The following is a 26,509-nucleotide window of genomic DNA, read 5'->3' as shown; positions in this document are numbered from 1 at the left end:
AAACAAGTAAAAGTTGCAACTGGGCTTGTAGTTTTGCTATAAGATATTAGTTATGTGAACTACAGTCTTCTTTTTTTCTTCTTTGTTTTATTTTATTTTATTTTATGTTTACAATAGTGAGCTACGCAGTCTTAAATGTGAGGGTAAAGACCTCAGAAGTTCTGGATTGTAGTGACATATTATTCTTGCTTTGGGTTTATATGAGTAGCAAATCCAGACATAACAAATTTTACAGCCCTGTAATAATATTGGCCTGATAGCAAGCCTTTCTTCTGTGCAATAGCTTATTCCAAGAGAACTATATAATATTTTTAAAGGTTTTTGCTCATATCTAGAGGATAGCACATCTTTTACAGTGCTTTTTGAGCACATCATATTTTATTTAATCTCTCATGCTCATAAACATACAATTAATCCATGAACTTTGAACATTTTATATATAACACTCAGTCCTACAATCCTTTAGTTTCTCAAAAAGAAGTTAGCTTGTCTTCTAAAAAGGAGTGCTTTCGTTCCTACATGCTTTCATCAAGAATGGTATGATAAGTCCACTCAGAATTTTAATTTACCATCTAAAGTTGGTCAGATAGAGCTTTCTTTACATGATAAGAAAGTTCTGACAAAGAAATAAATTACTGTTTTTATCTGATTATGTAAATAAAAACATGTGTTGGTTACAGAACAAAATACAATTAACATATGAAAGTGTGCAGCTCTAATTCATAGTTTTGTTTATATCACAACACAGATTCACCAACATTGTGCTTGCAAGTAACTATCCATAGAAACAACTAATCACATGGATGTAGTTTACCAGTTGCTCTTTCTCGCCTTTGAACTCTAGTTCCCAGAATTGCATATTAATATGTAATCATAATAGCTTAACAATATTAAGATACATTTTATCTGTTCTTTCTGTGTCATCCTGTTTGCTTACATTTAATATTTTGGCATTCACCTTCCCCTGAAGGAAGGGGCATGATGACATAATAAAATAGAACATAAAAAATGGAAAATCTCATTTCAGTAGCCATTCCTAGACTTTGGGAATTGAGACATCTTTCTTGTCTTGTTTTGATTTTATAACATCCACCCATTTTTTTTATTAGAGATCAGAATTAAGAATTAATTTATACTTAATTCCATTGAGTTAAGTATAAATTAAGTATAAATTAACAGAATTAAGTAGAAATTAAATCACACAAAAAACTTTTTGGAAATACATAAAGGCTCTTGATATGAAGACATACTGATACACCAGAAATCAGTAATTGTGAATCAAGGACGTAGTGTTATGGCAGGAATCCGGCTAGAGGGAAGTAACAAACCAGATGCACTCGGAGGTTCAGAAAAGGACTGTTTTATTGGGTGCTTGTCTCAGCAGAGTCCTCTCCAGAGGCTGAGCAAACCAATGCAGCTGGGGCTTGGCCTTTATACCCCCCCTAACTCGTTTGTCTCCCAAATATGGACTAAGCTTCTAGACATGTCCCTAGTTCCTTTGTCTCACATATATGAACTAAGTTTCCAGTCATTCAGGTAGCCTTCCAATTTGGGCAGTTTGACTGATGCAGGCAAGATTGCAAGAACCAAGGAAGGTGGTTAGTGTAGGATGATTCAGATGAGAATTTTCCTTTCTCTTTAGAGCCTGAAGATAGTGCAGACCAAATACACCAAATATACCAAATATACCCTCACACAGCTCTCTGGCTTTCCATGGCTTTCACCTTCTGAGACATTAGAGATAGAGAACACTGCCATGACTGATTCAATTTGACTGATTAAGGAGGCTCTGGGCTGGTAGAGGCAGTTATTATGATTCACATCTCTGCTTGCACATGGCAGGGATTTATAATAAGACTAGAGGCTTGTTTTAGGAAGATTCCTACAAGAACAGGGCTTCCAGCAGGCTTTCCTCCCACCACCACCACCCCTCTAATCCCCCCGCGCTTTCCCTGCCCTCTCTGCACCCCCACTCTAGGCTTTCCCTCCTGCCGCAGCCCTGCACTTTTCCTCCCACTGCCTCTGCCCCCCACCACTGCACTTTCCCTCCCACAGCTGCCTTGCTTTCCGCCTTCTCTCCCTCTTCCTTCTGTGCTATCTTCAGTCTTCACTCCTCACTCCATCTCTGTATGCAAACTAACTGCCATTTTTGTTGGGTTGATTTGCATACTTGCTCTGATTGGCTAGTGGGTGTAGTGGAGTGATGGTTAATTTGCATGTTTCTCTTTTATTAGTGTAGATTGTCTCTGTTGCCCCAAAGTTTGTTTTCTTTAATTTTAGAGAGGTTAAGATTAGTGTTGGGAGAAAAAAAGAAAGCTGTGGAATGAGGTAAGTGAGAAAGAGTAGAAAACACTTGCCTTCTTGCTTTTAATTTATAACCCTTAACTGCTGGTGGCTCTTCTTCTGAATCTGTTAGGCCCTGAGAGTGAGATCCTCCTGCTCACAGAAGAAGAGATTACCATGTGAAGAGTGGATGTTATGGATGCAAAAGTGCAAAAACAGTTGAAACAAACTCATTAAAATTATTCTCAGTCACTTATGTGAGGACTCTAAAATTATAATTACTGCTTGATTACTCTTTTGAGTAGGCAAATTGAGAAAAGGTTAAAATAACATATCATGTATATCATGAGGAAGATCAGAGAGCTTAATATTAGCCTGTATCAATACAGTTCCATGTCCTCTTTCATTAAACAGTGACATATAAGTGGGTGTATAGTGACAACTCAAAGAAACCAAATTTATATTAAATCCAACATGTAACTTTCTATGAAAGTTCTCTACTTGCAATCTTTCATGAAAACCAGTTGTAGTCTCATTTGACTTTTGTCATTAATTAATTATTAGGGAGTTAAACTTGTATCCATACTTAATCTAGTTTTAAAAACTACCTCTTTTTTAATGTGAAATTTGTTTTAGTTCATTTAAAAATAATTTGCTGAGAGAACTTTCTTACTCTTCCATTCACTTAGTAAGTTTAAGCAAAATCCTACTCAAAATTATATTTCTAGACTAGGAAGAGCTCATAATTGCCTAACTCCACTCTTGTTTAAAATCTTCTATAATGTTTTGGGGTGTTTCAACAAGAGAAAACAAAACAAAACACAACATTTTTCACATTTTTCCTTCTAAAATATAAAATAATTAGCATTATACTGTCTATAAACAGTAAATCAAAAAGCATAAGTAAAGTTAGGAAGTTAAATATAAAAACTTAAGTGTTTTTTTTCTTATTTTATTTGCTAGAGTTTAAGATAAACAAAATATGTTGGCCTCATTCCCCTTTTGACTTCCCTGCATCAATTTGTTTGCTGGGTTCTCTGCTCTCTTCCCTGCACAGAGGGAGGTTTCAGAAATGCATATTGACATGCTCACTGCAGGCCTATGCCGAGGGAGAATTAGCCCTCCATTGTGCAGCAGTCAAGTTCTATTTAGTGGTTTGACTGTGAAGATCAATACAGGGTCTCCAAGGCATAATGGCTGGCTCCATTCACTCTTACTAGACAAACAAACACCCTTTTAAAAGTCAGTTCATGGAAAAAAAAAAAAGAAAAAAAAAAAAAAAGCTCTTTGTAGGCACAACCAGCTCTGGGTAACATTTTTGAACAGTCCACGTTTAAATTTCAGTGCTGCGGGCTTCATTTCTGGCTTCTTCTCTCTTTGAGTGTAACTTCTCTCCAGCTTTCCCCCATTAAAACCTGCCTTTAAGAAACAATTTGGTATAAAAATTCAATCCCAAAGAACCATACATGAATTCAAAGGCTTAATGTGTTACTACTCTCAGAAAAGTTGTATTTTAGCAAAGACAAGAATCCATGCTGAGGCCGATTTGTCTCAGTGGATGCAGCGTTGGTCTGAGGACTGAGGGGTCCCAGGTTCGATTCCGATCAGGGGCATATACATTGGTTGCAGGCACATCCCCGGTGGGGGAAGGGGGTGCGGGAGGCAGCTGATAGATGTTTCTCTCTCATTGATGTTTCTAGCTCTCTATCCCTCTCCCTTCCTCTCTGTAAAAAATCAATAATATATATATATATATATATATATATATATATATATATATATATATATTTTAAAAAAAGAATCCTTAGGCAGATAAGTCTCTAATTGCAGAATTTAGTAATTCGAAGAGTGAGAGAGATGGAGTTGGCAGGAGGTCATCTCAGTTTGATCATCACAGAAGTTTACACCACCCACTCATAAGAACATCCCTGCTGCTAGGAGTTGCCTGGCAGTCTCTTCACAATGTCCCTTCTCATTGATTGCTTTGCTAACTCCTTCTTACTTTTCTAGATTCAGCTCAAGTTCTGCCTCCTTGTGGAGGTATTTCCCCACTACATTCAACTCTCAAGGAATCCCACAATCACTTCTATTTTAGTAGTAATTACACTTCACTGTTGTTTCCTATGATGTTTCTCTCCCTCCTGCAAGTCACTAAGAGCGAGGACTGCTGCTTTTAATTTCTGCCTTCCCACACTTAGCAGAATATTTGGAACGCAGCACATCCTCCCACAACCCCTGTACCATCGTTACATAAATAGCAGACAGCAGCCAGGGCAAATCAGCTCATTCTTCCATTCCTCTACTCTACACCCAATGACACCAGGCATTCAGTAACCTGCAGTAGTCGAAATGGGTCAGATAAAGTGAAATATAGGTGCTCCTCTACTCTCTTCCCCAAGAAGTTACATTTCCTAAAGTCAAGAATTACAAAATGTTTGAAAAACATGTTTAGCAGTATTGAGGTCAAGTTTTGTTGCATGATTTCAATTTCTTTTATAGGAAAGCACTTACTCTCTCCAGAGTGAGCTGACTACACAGAGAAGGTCTCTCTAAGTCAGGGCCTGGCAAACTACAGCCTGTGGGTTAAATACAGCCCAGCCCCTGTTTGTGTACTGCTTGCCATCTTCGAAAAGTATTTACATGTTTACGTGGTTAGAAAACAATCAAAAGGAGAACATCTCTGGATACATCAAAGTATATGAAATTCAAGTTTCAGCATCCATAAAAAAATAGTTTATTTATTTTGGACACTGATATTTTTACTAGATTATAATCACCCTCATTCATTAATGGATTATATATGGCTATTTTTGCGCTCCAATCACAAAGTTGAGTAGCTGTAATAGAAGCTGTCCTGCAAAGCCTAAAATATTCTAAATGAGTATATTAGGAACCACAGAAGCAACCAAATGACATATTTTCATCTCTTTTATTTTATTTATTTTTTTTACACCTCTTTTTAAAAAATAACTAAGAAACAACTGAAAACGAGGAAAGGCTGTTCATTTAGGCTTGAGGAGAATAAACCATTGGGGAGTCTCCTCTGTGTGAATAGCAGAGGGGTAAAATACTTAATTACTAACAATTGTTTGCAGTAGAAGTTAGATCAGATAAACCATGAATGCAAACAATAACCTTAGGCATCTTGGAGATAGGAGAAATATACATAGAATCTTGACATAATGAGAGTTCAACTATTTTTTAAATATATTTTATTGATTTTTTACAGAGAGGAAGAGAAAGGGATAGAGAGTTAGAAACATCGATGAGAGAATCATCAATCAGCTGCCTCTTGCACACCCCCTACTGGGGATGTGCCTGCAACCAAGGTACATGCCCTTGACCAGAATCTGAACCTGAGACCTTTCAGTCTGCAGGCTGACACTCTAGTCACAGCCAAACCGGTTTCGGCAGAGAATTCAACTATTTGTTTACTAGAGGCCCAGTGCATAAAATTCCTGCATGGGTAGGGTCCCTAGGCCAAGACTATGATCAGAGCTGATCTCTGGGCAACTGGCAGGGTGATCAGGGCCCCTGCTCTCACCTGCCTTGGCCTGGTGCTGCCTGCTCACCTGCTCCACCATCCCACTGCAGTCTTGCTCTCACCAGGGCCCATCAGGGTTGGCAGTACCTCCACTGCCACCCACTGCCAGCACCACATCACCAATGCCAGCCATGTTCCGTGCCTCCCCCTGGTGGTCAGTGCATGTCTAACTCCCAGTCGGTCAAACTCCTGCCCCTGGGGACAATTTGCATGATAGCCCTTTATTATATAGGGTTGTTCCAACTTCTTTCCTTAACTGTGAGATCTTTGGGTGGGGAGAAGACCAAATATTAAACTTATTATCTGTATCAAAGTACCCTACTTAATATAGGAAACATATGAATTTTTGAGGAAGGAAGAAAGGGAGAAGAAAAAAGAAGAAAAATAAACTTAAGAGAAATATTTGCTTTTAACTTTATTGTTGAACTTCTTTTTCTTTTTTTTAATAGGTGGAGGTGCTTTTATCTAAGCAGACAATTTTATTTGTATTTATAAAACCACTAGCAAAAAATTTCAGGGACTACTTCAGAGAATGTTACATCTGCTATTTCACTTTTAGGCCTCATAATGAAAATCAATCATCCTTGATCACAATGCTTCTGCTCTTTAGAGGTTAAAGCATTGTGTTGCGAAGGCTTTACCCTACAACTGTAAATAAATCGTTATCATAAAACCTCATTAGTGGTAGAAAAATCAAGTTGGCAACCAAGTCTTAAAAATGTATTCCAGCTATCTCTTGTAATGAAATCTATAATGGAAACACTATGTTCATTCTTGTTTTTAATTTAAAGCACACATCATATTTTTCATTTTACTGCCCAAACCCTCATCCACAATCTTATATTCTGCTTTATATGTACAAATATTTTTCCTTTATTTAAATTTGTGACTAACATCCAGGCTTTGACATGTTTAGCTATAGACTTTCATTATTATAATAATAACAAGCAGGAAGCAAATCAGATGACATGACAGCCTGGGAAATGCAGCACTTGGTAACTAGTAAGAGGCATAACTATTAGCAATGTAATTAGCTAGTTATTAATGATAGAAAAGGAGTAAAAGGGAGGCCAGACGTTATAAGCATGGCCACCAAGTCTTAAAAATGTATTCCAGCTATCTTCACTAGGAAGCTGCGATTTCACACTCACCAGGGAACCCATTCCCTGCAGACCATGGGGGAAGGGGAAGATGGACACATGTGCAATAAAGTCAGGCTGATGTTTCAAACCTGGAACAGCCTTGGCTGGTTTGCTCAGTGGTTAGAACATTAGCCTGCACACCAAAGGGTGGGCAGTTAGATTCCAAATCAAGATCATGTACCTATGTGGCAAGTTAGATCCCCAGTCCAGTTGGGAGGTAACCAATCAATGTGTGTGTCTCTCTCGCATCTATATTTCTCTTTCTCTCTCTTTCTCTCTTTCTCTTTCTCCCTCCTCCCTTCCCTCCCACTCTCCCTAAGAATCAATGCAGAAAATATCATCCAGTGAAGATTAATTAAAAAAAAATTTAATGGATCTTTGTTGCAAAACAAACAAACAGACAGACACACAAACACACACACACACACACACACACACACACACACTGGGACAGAGATCATTGGCTAGAGGAGGTGGGGCCAATGCAAGCTTACAAAAACATGAGAATACATAATCTCCAGACAAACCAATTTCCTCTCTCTTGTTCCTCTGTCTTCGCTCCTGCCCGTGTTCCCTCCACAGCAAGGTGGCCCTAGAAGCCTCATGGCCCAAGGCCATGTGGACCCCACATGCAATGGACTGATGGACCGCAGCTGGAAACACATGCTTAGCTAGCCTGATGCTGGACAGGACTGTGTAAATATGAAACAGAAACTCCAGGTAATGGCTTTAATTCTAGCATTACTGAAGACAGAGCCGACCTGTCTGCCATGTACCTGTGTGGCTGGATGGAGGGAGAGCGGTCTTGGAAACTCAGGGGTTTCATTCCATGCAATCAATGCCAGTCACTCTCCTGTGCCTGTCTCAGAACATTTTTTTCTGGTGACAGCACAAGAAGCCTACTTATACCAGCAACAAGTGGGAACACAGAGCGTACCCCACTGATAGCGTAACGAACAGGAGTCCAGGGCTTTCCCCACAAAGCTGTGCTCTGCCCACCCACCGCAGCTCACTGCCAAGGTCCATTCTGGTTCCAATATGTCATGACCCAGATGCAGAGCAGTTGTTTTGTTGATTGACTCCAAACAAAAACAACAACAGATATAACAAGAAAAACAACAACAACAAAAGCAAACAAAAACTCTACCGGCAAACAGGCGTGTGAGCAGCTGAACTAATTGTAGAGCTGTATTCAGTTTGAAAGGTGACTTGGTTTTACATATATTCACCTGTCCTTAAAATAGGTAAGGACATTATTACTGATGGTGTCCTCGGTGATCTCTTGGAGGATACAACTCTGAAGTGATTCATTCTAATTAAGAGCTTCTTGCCAGCACGTAGACACCACAGAGCTTGGACACCTGAGGGGCCAGCATTTATTACACATGGTGCCCATTTCATGCAAGTAGAACATTTTACAATCATCAGATCTAATTAGACATCTTTATAATATTGCTTCGTGTTTGGCATTTTTCCCCTCGTTCTGTCAAAACAGATATTTTGGTTCTTACGTTTATCCTCAGTTTACAATGGATTGAAATGTACATCTTTGACAAAAACTGAAAAACCTGGAGCCCACCCCTAACTCTCTCTTCATACGTAGGCAGGAAGGTGGCTATGGCTGAGAAGTCTCAAAAATTAGAATAACATGACACATGGCATCGCTACCCCATGAGGTCCTGTCACTACCAGGATTCTAATTCTAGCAAAATATAATTTCCTGCTTTTAGGAGCAGGGCTTGAGTTCATCCACAAAGGCTCTTCATTGTTCATGCTGTCTTGGAATGAGAATGGACTGTAGCCATGAGCCATGGTGGCGGGCAGAGCATAGCTTTGGCCAAAAGCCCTGGGTTCCAGTTTGGTTATGTCTCTCACTAGCTAGCAAGTGCTGCATTTCCCAGGCTGGCTTTTCATCTGATTTGCTTTCAGTTTGGCCAATGGGACCACTGGTAGGAGATTGGAAGGGGATGGGAAAGAAGTCAGGGTTTTTGTCCTCCATCTTTGTGCCTTCCAAGTCAGAAGCTGACCCTCCGTGCTGGCTCTAGTTCCTCTGTAAAGGCCTGGTAAGGACCCTTGGTCTCGGCAAACTTCCTTCTTGTTTGCCTCTCCATCTTCGCTGTGGTTGTGGCTTCTGGCTGCTACCTCCAGGTTATCTCTAGTTTTTGTCTTGTGTGTGAGTCTCAACAACTCTGTTGCCCAAGCCCTCCATTCCCTTCATTAAGTCCATTCTGTGCTAAGTGCTTGAGGTGATTTCTGTTTTCATGCTTAGACTCTGAATACAAGCAATGCTATTTTAAAAGCGAGGTATTTTGCCTATAATTTAATCTCATTGCTAAAAAATCAATGTAGATAAGAACATATGAAGAGATGCAAGAAATTACTCATTTAATTGATTGACATGTGGAATATATATTCTAGATTTTTTAAAATTTTAATTTCTAGATTCAACTTGTTTTTGAATAATTGTTTACCTTTTGCTCTTAAAATGAAACTTCAGGAAAAATATGTTGTTGTTGTTGTTGTTGTTGTTGTTTTTATAGAAGATTCTTCTAGCTGGTTTATGTTTAAGCAGATGTGCCTTTATGTCTCATTTTTATGATTACACTAGAGGCCGGGTTACATGAAATCCATGCACAGGGTTGGGGGTGTCCCTTAGCCCAGTCTGCACCCTCTCCAATCTGGGACCCCAACTGCCTGTTTAGGCCTGATTCCACCTCTCACAATCCAGGACTGCTGGCTCCCAACTGCTCACCTGCCTGTCTTCCTGATTGCCCCTAACCGCTTCTTCCTGCCAGCCTGATCACCCCCTAACCACTCCCCTACAGCCTGATTGATGTCTAACTACTACCCTGCCAGCATGTTTGCCACCAGCTTCCCTCCTCTCCCTGCCTGGTCACCCCCAACTGTCCTCCCTTGCAGGATTGATCACCTCCAACTGCCCTTCCTTGCAGGCCTGATGCCTCCTAACTGCCCTCCCCTACTGGCCATCTTGTGGTGGGCATCTTGTGTTCACATGGGGGCAGGATCTTTGATCACATAGGGGCAGCCATCTTGTATGTTGGAGTGATGGTCAATCTGCATATTACTCTTTTATTAGATAGGATAGAGGTCTGGTGCACGGGTGGGGGGCAGCTGATTTGCCCTGAAGGGTGTCCCGGATCAGGATGAGGGTTCCTTTGGGGTGTGGGGTGACCTGGGCGAGGGGCCTGTGGTGGTTTGCAGGGCCAGCCACACCCCCAGCAACCCAAGCAGAGGCCCTGGTAATCGGAGTTTATTTATCTACTACAATTGTAACTTTGTAGCCTGGAGCAGAGCCAAGCCTTTTGCTTACTCTGTGGCCGCAGCCATTTCTGTTGGAATTTATTTATCTTCTATAATTGAAACTTTGTAGCCTTAAGCGGAGGTCAAATCAGGCCAGGGCTGCAGAAGCTTAGCTTCCTCCATCACCAGGGGCAACCTCTCCTCTGAAGTTTGACAGTCTGTTTGATCTTTCCATGTCTCTGGGTCTATTTTTGTTCGTCGGTTTAATTAAATCTTAATACCACTCAATATGATGGCATTAGGATGTGGGGCCTTTGGGAGGCGATTAGGTCATGAGGGTGAAGTTCTCATGGGAGTATTGCCTCCTCTGCCACCACGTGAGGACACAGCGAGAAGACAGCTACCTGTGAACTAGGAAGTGGGCTCTTACCAGATAAAACACCTGTCAGGACCTTGACCTTGGACTTCCCAGCCTCCGATCTGCAGAAGGGATACACCTTGTGTTTGCAGCAGCACCATCTCAGTCAAACACGGCTGCTGCCAAAACAGAGCCTAATTCCCTGGCCCATATGAGGGTTGTCTTATCTCCAGTACAGTTAGATTTTTGTGCATTCTCTTCCAAAAACGTCAGATGTAGACAATAGGCAGCAAAACTACCAGGCCTTCCTAGGCACAGCTAGAAACAAGGGACACGCCAGGTCCTCACTGGATAATCCATAAGTAATTTTAAAAGTACAATCCATAGTAAGTACAGACATTCTTAAGACATTTTAAAGATTCCATGAGACTAGTAATAGCTAAAATCAGGTTTGTGGGGGTTTTTTTAATGAAAACTTTCCCCATAAACATCTCCACTCCATGCTTTTATGCTGCCTTACTACACCCTCTTCTAAAACTGGCGCTGCAGGAATAACCCTAGGGACCAACTCCTCCATCTTCCATGGATGGCCAAGGCACCTAGGAGTCTTTGAATGGATTTTAAGCAATGAATGTTGGTGATACCAGCCAATGGAATAGGTGGCTGGTTATAAGAAGACCTGCTAAGGAGCATGACAAGTCAAAATGGCATCGGATTTGGCTCCTTGGGTGGCACTAGCAGCAACTTGGAACCTTGCACAGTGGGACGCTTCCTCCAGCAGAGTTACCTTTCAAAGGACAGGAAGAGATGGGAGCACCCGCAGCAGGCAACTGAAGAGAGCTCACGGTGTGAAAGCAGCTGACAATGTTGAAAATGAAACCCTTTGGATGCAAGACCGAAACACACATCCTTTGGAGCTGGTGCCATCAACCCACAGCCAAATGGCCCTGGCATTCACGGGGACCTTGATTTATGTGATGGATTAACTTTATTCTGGTGGAAGACAAGCGTACCTCCTCCAATATCCTCTCAGGGCACAACCGGAAAGGACCTTGTGGAGAACAATAGATAAAAATCAATGGCATTTTCAGAGAATTGCTATGCTCACTCTCTAAGATTAGCATCCTCTGAGAGATGCTGGGAGAGGTACGGAGAGACCCAGGATAATATGTGAAAGTCAAAGAACCAGCAGTCATATGCACTCAAAATGTTTGGCATTTAAGGATAGCGAAATCTGTCAAATGTGGGGGATTTGTATATTGAAATTCTGGCCGATACATACTGGTTAAGCGTGTGACAATGAAAAATAGGTAGAAACTGGAGAAGTGTCACGTCTCTCAGCTTCTCTGTTCATTTAAAATCTTGTAGGTTAAAAATGATCCCTCAGGGTATAAAAAGCAAGATTAATTGACTGTAGAACTAGGTTATTCTGGGCATATCATCTAAGTATCTGAAGAGGAATTTAGACAAATTGAGGAGAGGAGATGGTGCTGGGCCTGAGAAGAAAAGGAAACTTGGTGAAGAGGAAGAGCAATCTGTGTGTGTGTTCCCCTTGACTCTCTCCCATATTTGTTTACCATCAAACCTCTCCCTGGAGGATTTATGTAAGCAATAACCAGTTATTGAGTTTCAGCTATTTGCTCAGCAATGAACTTGGGTTCGTAGTGATGACATGATCCTTGACCTCCTGGGACTCCTAGCTTAATGGGAGAATACAGAACTGTAAAAACCTAATTGTACTCTATTAGTTGCAAGCAGCATTGGAGGCATTGGAGAAGAAGGATGTTCCTTTTATTGGAGGGAGATAAAATAGTCAAAAAGTTCTTCAAATAAGGACTGATGCCGGAGCTTTATCCATGTAAATTAGCTCACCCAAAGGACTTACACAGAGGGGAATGTTCTGCTAAGAACAGTATATGTAAATAGAAAGTTGCTTGTTCCAACTGGGACATAGAGTATGTGTGGGTGGGCAGTGGGGGGTGGGTGGCGGAGCGCTGAAGGGCTGTGTGTGCCGCGCTAAGGAGCCGGAGCTCTTTCCTGCAGGTGATGGGGAGACAAGGAAGGCTTTTATGTGGGAGACTGACACGATCAGACTCCACGATATGTGAGAGTGAAAGGATGGCTCCGGGCAACAAAAACTAGGAACCAGATGCAAGTGAAAATATTTCCGGGGGGTCCCACAGCTGGGAAAGCCAGCCCTGTGTGTTCTTGTTTTTGAATGTGTGCCTCACAAAAAATCAATGCACAGTTGTTTTCATAACTATTTTAATGAAGAATAAAGTGTTACACATGTAAGCTCTGAAAAGCATACTTTAAAAATATTTTTTAAGAGAGACTATAAAGACTTTTACTGATAGTATTAATTTAGGTTTAAAAAAAAACATTTTATTAGGATACCAGGTTATAAACATATGTTTCATGTATTACCTTTAAAGCCTCATTTGATCATATAATTTTTTTTTAAGCAAGAGAAAATATAGGAAACAGAAAAGAACTTGTTTTTGTAAAAGACACAAGCTAGGGGAACACAGTAAGCCCTACTGAAATGTAATATGGAGCTTGAAGTATAAATGTGAGAAGATGTAACACTAATCCCATTAGCCTTTTCCTTGATTTCCCCCTTTTCTATAAACTAACCAAATCTTTTCATTTTCCCTAATTTCCACAGTGAGGGTCTTGGATAGAGGGGTTCATGTTTGAAATTATGCTTTAGTTATATCTCACATTATAGAAATTCACTTCTCTTTCTAAAGGAAATAGAATATGCTTTCAGAATTATTTTGCATCTTTTTGGAAACACCGTGATAATAATCTACAAAACGGTGAGGTTAGGTCCTATTCAACTATTTCTAGAGGAATAAAAAGTCCAAAATAGATGCTAAATATTGTCTGTGTGCAGGCAAAGATAAGTAATCAGTACGGGTAATTTCCTCAAAATACTCTCTTAGCTTGTGAAAACCAAGAGGGATTCTGGTTTGTTTTTAAATTTTCATTTAGGTTTTTATGCCCCCTAGTGGATATTTGGTACTTCTGTAGCTGTAAAATAATGACATTTTTACAGCCATCTCCTTTTGTGTGTTTAAACTGATTATATCAACAATATATGACATTGATGTACCCCCTAAATATTCAAACCACACAACTTTTGATAAATTAATGAAAGCTCTCAAAACTGTTAGGAAAATGCCTATGAAATTATAATTATCATAGAGTCCCCTGACCCATCTGAATTTTATCCATGAATTCCCTTAAGTCCATGGGCTGTTGACTAAGACTACTGATTAAGGTGTGGGGTCCTATTGATGTCCCTTTCTTTTAGTAAATGCTAAGATTGCTAACATTCTAAAAAATGAAAAATGAAAAATATAATTTTAAATAGCAGCTTAGAATTTGCTTAAATTTAAAGAAACAAGAAAGAAGATAAAATTCTTCAAATAACTATATGTACAATACAACACCCCCCCAAAAAAAAAAAATCACAAGCCTCCAAGACAGGCAAGAGTTGGAGACAAAATCAAGAGAGTTTTTAGACAAACATTAATTTTAAAATGTCAAATAGAAATCTATTCTAGAAGTAAGACCAGGGCCCCTCTGGCAAACAAGTTCTGTACCACAATCAGGTGTTATGCAGCAACACTCTAAAAGAAGTCATTTGCTATTTGCAAACATAGCAGCAGCTATAAAAATTATCCATCAAACTGTGATCTTTCTAGAATACCAAGTGGATGGCAGAAAATCCATGAATAACATAGCTAGCGAGACCCTAAGGGGTAGAATTATTAATTGAGAAGTGATCCAGCTTATAGGTCAGAAGAAATTATTTCTCAAACTTCTGTGAGTACCAGTCAGGTCTAGGAGAAAAATTCACACATACATCCGTAATTACAATACACATACATACACAATCAGCTAATAGCTTTCACCAGGATATTATTGTACATATTACTTTTATCTAAGTTTTTAAGGATACTGTCTTAGTCTGTTTGGTAGCTAATCCACAGGAGTTCTGGAGATGAGAGTCCACTTCCTGGCTCAGAGACTGCCCTTTTCGCTGAATCCTGAGATGGTGCAGGGGTTAGGGATCTGCAGGATCTTTTTATAAGAACATTAATCCTATTTATGAGAGCTCTATTCTCATTACCTAATCACCACTCAAAGGCTCTGCCTCTTAACAGCATCACATTGAATATTAGGATTTCAACATATAAATTTAGGGGAGACACCTTCAGACATTTTATAGCGGACACCTATTTTTCAAATATATCCCCAAATACTGGCCCATGTCCCATATGAAGTTGTTGAATGTTGATTAAAAAAAAAAAAAGTAAACTAATGTAGTTATTGAAATATATACGGTATTTGCTGAACCAGCACCTGCCCTATTCAATGTACAAGATGCTCCTAGACTTATGTGCCGCTGTGCAGGATCTATTCACTCTATTCCTTATACATGGAATTTTGAGACTTTGTCATTGTAATAAAAAAAAAAAAAAGAAAAGAAAAGAAAAGAAAAAAGAAACAGGGAGGGTAAGAGATTGAGTTACAGCTTATTTTTAAATCAGCATTTCCTTCCTGCTGTTAAAGATCTTTTCTATTTTCATGATTATTGATAAAATACATGCTTTTTGTTTCCTCTGTCATACCTCTGGGAAATAGTTTCACAGGTAGAAAGTCATGGCTAAACTGGGAAGGTTTGCCTTATATAACATTTCTACTCTATCAAATGAGCCTCTATTTATACTTTTCAGAAAGAAGAGAAGAAAAATAGAAACTCTATGAATAGGACCAGGAAGCCAGCAATATTATGTTTGAACTTTATGTAAGAAACTTCATGGAAATAGTTTTCCATTTAAGATCTAAAGACAACCACTCTAGATACAGGATTTATAGAGAAATGACAAAAAAGGGGAACATGAATGAATATTACTAATGCTTGGTTTATATTGTATTGCACACACCTTTCAACCTATTTAGTATTACTTGATTAATTGGGAAGATGGATGAATGAATTGATAGTTGGATAGATAGATTCATTCTACTTATTTGTCTGAATTAACCAGATTTACCCACTTTTGTGGCACCAAATGCATGCTGGAATTTATATTTTACATGAAACTTTGGATAATATTGAGATTAAAATAGTCAAAAACTAATAATTGAATCTCTTCTGAAGAGTTGGTACTCCACTCAACATGATCTTTAACATGTGGTAACTATGAATTGTAGCCAAGTATTTGGGGGCTGTGTGTACAAACTTCGATTTAATGGTTTTATGTGAGTGACACTTCCATATTGTACCTTTTAACTGATGTGAGGAGGAAAGGGAGCAGCAAACATGAGGTTTGACAGATTTTCAGGGTGAAAAGGGGTCAGAAAGAGACTGGAGTTGCTTTAGATGGTGATCTAAGAGAGAGAGGAAAAAGGATCTAAGAGAAAGCAGAGGAAGGCAGAAGAAGTATCGGGAAAGCTTCCCTTCAATAAGCAAGTTCAAGCCTGCTCCTTTTTATTATGGACAACTTCTTGGCAGGTATTCTTCTATATTATGCTATCCTCTCTCCTTAGTTGACCTTAGAAGACCCTATAGTCTTTGAATCGATTTTATTTAAATATTTTTAAATGTGTCTATGAAAATGAGCCATATATTTATAGTGTCAGTGTAACTTTTTGGCAAATGGATTTTTGAAGACTGGAAACATAATATTAAAGTCTGATTTAAAAAAAAACAACACAGAAAGAACAGAATATATAATATTGCTCAGCTTAGCATAAATTTAAGAATAAGGAGTCAGGAAAAATGCAGTGTGTTTTCATATGGAACAAAGAATGAAATACCAACCAGTACACAAGTTGCCTAGGATACAAATAATCATTAAAAGATGACAGTATTGTAGGCACTATTTTATTAAATGATCATTTAGCCAAAGTAAGTATCACTTCCTGTGATAAAGCTTTCTATTCTACCTCTTTCCTCCGCTGAGTTTCAGAGCTAGGACACCCAAGGTGTGCAATGCTGTGTTGCTTCTTACTAAGAGTTTGAATACCAGTTAAAAGGCGCCTGTTAAACAAACGAAAGCAGCTGGTTTTGCCAGAGAGATGGATACTCCCAGTCCCAAGCAGATTCTGTGCCCAATGACATCTTCACAGATAAAAATTACCTGCTTTCATTTCTCAAAGTCATTCCTAAAGAAGGAGAGAGACAAAATGGATGCTGTGAGAACAGATGACTTGTTTTTCTCCAACATACCCAGAGTAGTAAAATCTACCTAAAGCATTACAAGTACTAACAGCAGCCCAGTCTTAAGAAGGGGAGGAGGGCAGGCATAAACTTGAAAGGTTGATGTCTGCAGAACATGGGGTTGTGTGGAAAGAGGCAGTGGGGCTCCTTGGGAAGCAGCCCAGGCTCAGGCTGTCCTTAAGAAAAATCACAGCACAGCCTGGAGGACCTTCTACACCTGCCCATTCCGCTCTTGTGTTCTTTCACCATCGCTCTCTGCCTTGGCCGCACAACCCAGAGACCATCCTAACCAGCTATAACGTGAGAGCAAAAGGATGAGAGAGGATGCTCTAGCTAAGGAGCCATTTCTTCTCCCTTCTCCTTCCCACCATAATCACTGCGGGACTGACAAGGCATCGCCCACTCTCCTCTTCCCTTTCTTGATTGTGAAGGAATTTTGGATTATGAAACAAATATGATAGAGGTAAGAGGTAAGTTAGTAAATATAACGGTATTTGGTGCAGATTTGCTTAGCTTTATGCTATCAAACCTCCCTTAAGTATCTCTTACCTCTTTTTCCTTATGGAACCTGCTAGGCTATGGATGTTCTGCCTTTCAGCAGGCTGGTTCACATCACTACTTTCTACCATTTCATCCCAAAACAAACAAGATATTGCATTATACCTATTCTCCCCCACCCCCGCCCAATAACAAGTGCACTTCCTGCTTTGTTTATTTACATTATAGTTTCTGTTTACATTCAAGAAGGATCTGCAGTGATTTTTTTTTTCTCTAGTTGCATCCCAGGCACCTCATCAAACATTGCTTTCCCAGGGAAGCCTGCTCTATCAGATGACCCAGAATCCCATTGACCAAGTCCCCCATAATCTATTTTCTCCCTTCCGTTAGCTGCAGCTCTCCCGAGTGCATGAATCTCCACTGCCCATCCCTCCACCATCTGCTACCTGAACCTGCCAGTTTTCTAGCTGCTTATTGTCTTACGATGTGCATGTCAGAACCCCCAAATTGGCGAGCTTGACTTCCTGGCACATTGCTGCATTTTTCTACTTTTCTATTCAGGATCACTAATTGCTGAGAGGTGGATGCATACCAAAATAAAAGAAATTCATTGTGTTCTGAATAAATAAAAAGTCTTACTGAGCTTTGGGGCCACACTATACGCATAGGCTCTTAATTTTAATGATTACAAGTATGCTGGCCTGGCTTACCAAATGACATAGTGAGCCTAGAATACAAAAAAGTATTAAATAAATACTAATTTTTAGAAATGTCTTAGAGAAAGGCAGGAAAGATTATATTTGATAGATTCGGTTAGCTATTACAGTTTATTTTACTTTATGTACTTGTATGTTAAAAGACTTATTTTAATTACATAGACTCAATGCTTGTCTTCTTTGGCCATAACAAACAGTTGAGTCTCATTTACTTTCCTTTTGTGAAACACATTCTATCTAGATCCTAATTGGCAGACATTAAAATGAGGAAAAGAGGCTTTTGCAAAGCTGCTCAGTGTGTGTGCAGGCGGTGGTGTATGTGAGTTTTGATTTCTCCAGGGCCCGCTGCATGGTCAGTGCAAAGGGAAAGATGTTTATAAAACAGGGCTGGGCACTCCATGTGACTTTGGCAAACATGGAAATTGGCTACCGTGCACACGGCATTCTATAAAAAATTGATCTCGCATATATTCTACTGACATATAGCTATAGCCAGAAAGTTTGCAAGCCTTTTTGTCTCATCTTGCGAACTCCTTTAGTTTTCACCATCTCCTCACTACAATAATCAGACTATGGTCTCGCTCTCCCAGTGAAACATGTTTCATGTGGACACAGCCTCCCAGTTCTCAGGTTATGATTACTTTTTATGAAAAATTAATATTATCATTTTGATGCCAAAACCTGTGGGCGTTTTTGATCTGATGAATCAGCTCAACTACTGATCCCCCATGAACACTGACAAGCATGAGTGACTGGGCCTTGGATGCAGAGGACCAGAGCCTGGCCTGGGGTCACAAAGGCAGTGCTACTGAGCATGGCCGGCCCTCGCTCTCCGCAGCCTTTCCCGGGCCAGTTCCTCAGAACGCCCATCTCCATGCCGACACACCAATGTGTTCCCACACAAACAGTGGTGATGTCCCAGATCCCCCTTCAAGTTATAATGTCTCCCCAAATACTCCTAAAGGTCCTTGGAGTCAGGATTCCAATACCTGAGCTCTCCTGAGCCCTGCTTCCAAGGACTAGCCCCTCAGAGCCCCAGGGAGCAGGAGTAGTTGGGGCTGGATGCCGCAGCTGGGAACTTCTGCAGTAACAAGAGCAGAGGCCTCCTTCTTGCCCTGCCAGGAGGAAATAATTCCTAGAATTATGTGTATGAGCGAGGTAGGGAAAATGCATTCATTCAGCTAATATAAGAGAGTGCTTTGTGCTAATGAGACACAAATAGAACAGGCCCTGGTGATATTCTGATATTGGCACGGCAGGTGGGGAATCAGAAAAGAAATACATTTAAAAAATTAGAAAGTATTATGTGTTAAGTACTGTGAAGGTAATCAAATGGGAAAATGTCAGGAAAAGAACAAGACCATCATGGATAAGGCAGCCGGAAATAACTTCTGGAATGGAGACCTTTCAGGCCCAACCTGAGTTGATGATCTGGGGCCTGCAAGTGTGACAGAAAGCCAGATGGCCAGTGTGGCCGGAGGGCAGCAAGCTTGGTGGAGGGAGGTGCACAATATAGGCAGGAACGAAATGACATAGATCCCTCAGAGAAAACAGCGAGGAGTTTGGGTTTATTTTCATTTCAAATCTATTAGAAGGTGAAACCAAGTAGCCACAGTCCAATCTCCATGTTTAAAACCATTCATCCTCGCTGCTGTGTTGGCATGAATTGTAAAGGGTTAAATGTGGAAAAGAGAGTTCAGGTAAGAAGCTATCTCCATGGCTCAGGCAATAGATGATGGCTTGGTTTACCGTGGGAAAATAGAGGCTAAGGAAAGAGAACCAAACAGGACATAATTTGGTTTGGTCAGAGACGAGACTAGCTGAGAAATGAGGTAAGGGGACTGAGGATTGGGTGGTTGTTGCCATTTTGATGTAGGTATTTGGGTGTTTTGCAGCTCCATGGAATTAGAGGTGATAGACTGTGTGGGAGGAGCAGATTTGAGGGGAGCAGAGGAAGTGGGGGTTTCTTTTTGGCTAATTTAAGTCTTAATTGGCTCTTAAACATCCAGAGGCAGGGATTTTCAGACCAGACCACTGAAAATATGAGCCTAATTTTCAAGATAAACATCAGGACTGTCCATGTAAATTAGAATATTATCAGCACGTAGATAGCAGTTTTAAACCAGGAGATTGGATAAAATCACACACACACACACACACACACACACACACATACACACACACACAGAGCAGGGGTAATATAGAGAAGATAAAAGGACTCAGGTTTGAGACCTACTAGTAAATTAGCCTGAGATTTAGAAATCAGTTAAGGGGAAAGAGTCAGAGAGAAAATAGAGAAACAGCCAATGAGGTAAAAGCACCACGAAGGGAATTTTCTGATACTGAAGCCAACAAAACGTGTTTCAAGGAGAGAGAATTCAACATAACAAATACAAATGAGAGACTGAGTAGGATTATCATGTAGAAATGGTCATTGGATTTCACAAGTTGAAAGTTAATGGGACCTTGGAAAGTTTATTAAGTGATTATACCTAATGAAAGGAATGGACTGTACCACTTTTTCTATTTAAATTTTATAACCAATCCAATGTTGAACAAAATTAAGTGGAAAAGCGTGTTATCTAGCCTATAAAATTTAGCATATAAATATTTATGATTAAATAAATATAAAGAAATATGCCACATTATAGGAAGAACAAATTGAAGAGCTATCATTAAATCATCTGCCTTAAAATATTTTTCCAAGCAAAGAGATTTCTAAATGTTAGAATTAATTTCTGCAACGTTAAAATATACTCTTTTTATATTCACATGTTTTTAATTTCTGGTTTACTAAATTTTAAGCCATGTATACTGTAGTCATGAATTAGAGATAGATTGCTCCAAAAAATCATTTGGCATAAAGCAAAAAGATATTTTTAGTAAGTGGAAATAACTTTCTGTGACTTAAACTATATATATATATTTTTTTTTTCCTCTCTAACCCAGGTATGGTGACATGGTACCAAAAACCATAGCAGGGAAGATTTTTGGATCCATCTGCTCATTGAGTGGGGTCTTGGTCATTGCTCTACCTGTTCCAGTGATTGTATCCAACTTCAGTCGGATCTACCACCAAAATCAACGAGCAGACAAAAGGAGGGCACAAAAGGTGTGTATTCAGCCTTGTGTAACCATGATTTAGCATCTCCCGCTTCTCATTGTGAGCTTTAAGAACCTTTACTGGCTACTCAGTGTTCCAGATTTGGTCAATAGTTGCATCAGTCAGCACAAGCTGGTTATACTACAGCAAAAGGACCTTAATATCTCAGTGGCTTAACACAACAAGCAATATTTCTCCATCATGCTACAAGTCAATTACGGGTCCAGTGATGGAAACTCCATCTTGACAGTGTACTTCTGCAATCATTTATGCAGAAGTAATTTCTGAATCACACCCTGACTCCTAAAGCCTCCTACTGGAAGTGGGCCAAGTCACTTCCATCTCTACTGCATTAGCCAAAGCAATTCACATAGCCGGGTGCAACTTCAAAGTGGACAGGGAAATTCAATCCCACTGTGCAACTAGAGGCAGAAAGAAAGACATATGTAGCTGACAATACTAATGACGGTAGCAAAATCAAAGATAGATTCTTGGCAAATTTTATTAGAATCAGATTTCTAGATCTGATTCATCCAGTCTCTGTCCATCAGGGTTTAAGCTGGTGCCCGTAGACAAAGGCTATTAAAGGGCACCAAAATGTGTCTTGGTTATTTTACAAAATTGACACAGGAGGAAGGAGAAATATGATCACTTGTAGCTAAGCTCTATTCCTGGCCCAACTGTTTACTGCTTCTCTGAACTTCCCACCAGCTAATTAATTCCTCTAAGAGTAAGCAGGTTGCATGCGCATCTACAAAATAAGGAAAACAATGCCTACCTCAAGCTAAGACTGAAGTAGGTATTGGTTATAGATTTATAAACATTTATATGCCAATGTTTATAAATATATATAAGCTTTTCATGATATTAACAATTTAAACATTTACTAATGACTTACTATGTGCCAGATATTGGTTTAATGTCTTTCAAAAAATAATTCTTAAAATTTTACAAGTATAGGCGTTAGTTACCAAAATAGTTTGTGGAATAAATTGAGAAATTCTAAGGTCACATACCTAATAAATTAGAGAACTGTCATTCAAGTCAATCTAAGTCAATCTGGCTCCCATGTTCATTACACACACAGGTAGAGTGCCTCTCGGAAGAACTGACTAAATGTTAGTACACTTCCTTTACCCATTCTTTGTCAAAATAGTCACCTTCAGAGCCAGGGCCCTGTTGTTTAAAAATAATTTTGGAAGTTTTCTTTGTAATTTTCTCAGGACTATAATGCTAGACTTTCAGTATTCTTCACTTTTTTTAATAACCAAAAAAAAATGTATAACCATGACCAACCTGGGTACTGTGGTATAACCACAAAATAACCAGTTCATAATTCCAGATTAGGATTTTAAACATGCTTTTGATCAAGTATAAAATCTTATAAAGTAACTCTTTGGAAATTTCAAGTTAGTCAGTACAGTCACATAGCATGTTGTTCAGAGAACTTGTTCATGTCCATCATCAGAGAGCCTCTTCCTCTACAACAAGATCGCTCATTAAGCTTGATAGTTTCTTGCTTTACAGAATCTCCTTCCCTTTTTCACAAGTATCTAACCTTTAACTAATTATTGTAGAGAGTAATAATAAAAGTAGTTCAGTTATCATGAATAAGTAGAGCTGATAATCCAGTATACAGGGAGGATGTTTTGTTTTGTTTTGTTTTGTTTTGTTTTGTTTTGTTTTGTTTTTGTTGTTGTTATTTTAAGACACCCTCTGGACAATTGGAGCTTCACACAGGGATCAATTTTGTCTACACGATACGGAGGAATTTCTACCAGGAACTATGCCTCAGCCGTGGCTCTGGCCACACTTTAAAAAATGTCTACTGGGCACACAGAGATAATGTTTATAATAACAGAAATCTTGCAAAAATCTTAGTGCCCTAGTACCCATCAATCTCCATTCTGGAAATTCCTTCTTTAATATAATAACTAACTATGAATATTTGTTTCATTGTCATAAAAAACTACCTAAATGAAAACTGTAGGAACAACAAATCTGATTATCAAATAAATCAATTTCAAAATACATGTACTTTTTTTCAATTTGAACATCTGTAACAAGCAAGTCAATAAAGAAAATCTTATAATATTTTAGAAGCCTTTTTGCCTACAGAAATTTAAAATGCAAAAATGTTTCAGTGTGATGTAAATAAGTACATCGAATTGAAAAACATGTTTCATGAATGTTTTTCAGTATCTTTAAAATATCTTCTATATCCTCAGTGTCTGCCATAAAGCAATGAATTTTGCATATCATGACTATTAAAAAAATTGGCTCTCAGAACCCAAATATAATAACCTGGTGTAAATAGTCTGTAACCAGTAATCTAAACATAGTTCTCTAAGAAAGAGCAATGGATATAAGTTGCTAAGGGATACTTCCTATTTTCTTCCCCAGGAAAAAACAAACAGAATAAATGTTCACAAGGCTAAGAGAGTTTAGATTCATCTGGAACTAGGTGATTTTAAAAATACCAGAGGTATGCAAAAATAACCATCTAATTCAGCCAAGCAAGGGGTCCAGTCTATTCAATAAAAAATCAGTCAAGTGGAATAATAAGTAATATTGTAAAATTGTTTTCAAGACCAGATTTTGTGATGTTTGGTCCCATTGCCAACTCCAAGCTCAAGAAAGAAAATATGAAATATACACAATATGCATTTTTTAAAATGTATTTTATTGATTTTTTTACAGAGGAAAGGAGAGAGATAGAGAGCTAGAAACATTGATGAGACAGAAACATTGACCAGCTGCCTTCTGCACACCCCCACCGGAGATGCAAAACCAATGTACATGCCCTTGACTGGAATCGAACCTGGGACCTTTCAGTCCGTAGACCGATGCTCTATCCACTGAGCCAAACCGGTTTTAGCCACAATATGCATTTGAGAACATCCCCAACATCACTTAGGAATACTTTCTCTCTTTTAGGTTTTTCCCACTAGCAAGAACTCTTTTTACTTTCACTACCTGTTCCCACCCTTGGGAATGCATCATTTACCCCATTTCTATCAGCCCTTAACAAATTCTTAACAAAACACTAACGTGTGAGTGAATACAGATATCAACTGTAAGATCTCTCCTCTATCCTCCTTGTTAATTATACTTCAATATATTTATTTATTCACTCCATTATTCAATAAAAATTTATTGAATAGAACATATTAGCCAAAGTGAAGTGAAGTTGATACAATGACAGGTGGTAGGGTTGATATTTTAAAGCAAAGAGCTTATCCTGTTTCAAAATTCAGATCACATCACTTAATCATCTGCATACTTACAAGGCTAACTGGTGAGTAATTGTCATGCATTATAGTAATAATAATAATTATAATTATAATTTAATAATGATAATAGCAACAACAACAACCCTCTCTAGAGTTTCTAGTATGTTCCAGGTTCTTTATACATGTAATTTATAACTTCACAATTAATTTGCAAAGGAAGTGTTATTATTTCTACTTTATAGATGACTTGCTCATGTTCACACACCTATCTACACTAATAAAAGAGAAGGATGCAAATTGACTGTACCTTTGCAACACACACCAGCCAATCAGAAGTGAATATGCAAATTAAACCAACAAAGATGATGGGTTAATTTGCATACACAGGCACCTAGTGGCTGGGGGCGGGGCGAGACACAGGTGTTCTGCACTGCTCCAGCCGCTCCAGGCCTCTGGGCAGTGTGGGAAGGCAGAAAGGCAGCTCTGGGCCTGAGCGAAAAAGCGGTTCCAGCCAGATCAAAGGTGGTGCCAGCAGCCAGGGGAAGGAAGGCCCATTCTTGCACAAATTTCATGCATTGGGCCTCTAGTTGATTAATATTTGAAACAAGAATATTCTGACATTATTACAACTATGAATCTTTAGTGGTTTTCCTATAGATGATTCCAAATAAAGTGAGAAGCTTGGAATCAATGAGCCAATTTATGTTCAGACAATGTGCAATGTAAGTGTATTATTTTTACTTTTTACATGAAGATGTTGACTTTCACACACACAAAAAAAATATGCTATCAATATTCAGTATGCTATTTATCACATTCTACTATGGTAGTTCTCAAACTTTAGATTCATTGGAATTATAGGAAGAGTTTGTTGAAATTCAAATTGCTAGCCTCTATCCCCAAAGCATATGATTGAGTAGTTTTGGAATACAGCCTGAAAATTTGCCTTTCCAACAAGTTCCCAGGTGATACTGATACTGCTGATCTGGGGACAACACTTTGAGACCCATTCATTGCCTATACCACATGTGTCAAACACAAGGCCCCTTGGGCCAAATCCAGCCCGCCAGGCCTTGCAATGTGGCCCGCACCGCGCTGTCATCACTGCACTCCGCTGTCAGTTTATGACATTGTCAGTTTATGACTGTTCAGTAAACCATTCGGCCCGCGATTTAGGCTGGATTTTAGATTTTGGCCCCTTCTCTGATTGAGTTCGACACCCCTAGCCTATACATTCAGCAATGTCCAAATTTAAAAAAAATATATATATATATATTAATCCACCAGGATTGGGTCTAAATAGGTATTCCGACATCCCTCTAACAATCCAGGATTGCTGGCTCCCAACTGTTCACCTGCCTGCCTTCCTCATTGCCTCTAAGCGCTTCTGCCTACAAGCCTGATCACCCCCTAACCACTCCCATGCCAGCCTGATTGATGTCTAACTGCTCCCCTGCCAGCCTGTTTGCTGCCAAATTCGCTCCTCTGCTGGCCTGCTCACACCTAACTGCCCTCCCTTGCAGACATGGTCCCTCTCAACTGCCCTCCCTTGCAGGCCTAGTGCCTCCCAACTGCCCTCCCCTGCTGGCCATCTTGTGTTGGCCATCTTGTGTCCACATGGGGGCAGGATCTTTGACCACATGGGGCAGTCATCTTGTGTGTTGGAGTGATGGCCAATCTGCATATTACTCTTTTATTAGATAGGATAGAGGCCTGGAACATGGGTGGGGGCCAGCTGATTTGCCCTTCTGGGTGTCCTGGATCAGGGTGAGGGTTCCCTTGGAATGTGGGAGGCCTGGGCAAGGGGCCTGTGGTGGTTTACAGGTCAGCCACGCCCCCAGGCAACCCAAGTGGAGGCCCTGGTTTCTGGAATTTATTTACCTTCTATAATTGAAACTTTGTAGCTTGGAGCAGAGCCAAGCCTTCTGCTCACTCTGTGGCTGCCCTCATTTCTGTTTGGATTTATTTATCTTCTATAATTGAAACTTTGTATCCTTGAGTGGAGGCCTAGGCCTGCCAGGGTGTGTGGAAAGCTTGGCTTCCTCTATTGCCGGGGAAATCCAACCCTCTCAACTGCTCTCTGGGGCTGCAGCCATCTTGGTTGGGGTTAATTTGCATACTCACTCTGATTGGCTG

The 26,509-nt window shown here is 39.6% G+C and overlaps 1 protein-coding gene across 1 annotated transcript in view; it reads left to right on the top strand.

Moving 5' to 3' along the window:
- KCND2 (potassium voltage-gated channel subfamily D member 2) overlaps positions 1 to 26,509 on the top strand; it is a 482,531-nt gene that overhangs the window by 438,892 nt on the left and 17,130 nt on the right. The window contains exon 2 of the mRNA XM_084897017.1: positions 20,987 to 21,149. Within this exon, the coding sequence (XP_084753143.1) occupies positions 20,987 to 21,149 (163 nt within the window). The remainder of the gene's footprint in view (positions 1 to 20,986; positions 21,150 to 26,509) is intronic.

The sequence above is a fragment of the Pipistrellus hanaki genome (assembly GCF_964339955.1).
Source record: "Pipistrellus hanaki genome assembly, chromosome: 10".
Taxonomy (NCBI): domain Eukaryota; kingdom Metazoa; phylum Chordata; class Mammalia; order Chiroptera; family Vespertilionidae; genus Pipistrellus; species Pipistrellus hanaki.
The sequence above is the reverse complement of the archived record's forward strand: the minus strand, read 5'-3'. Positions and strand labels throughout refer to the sequence as shown.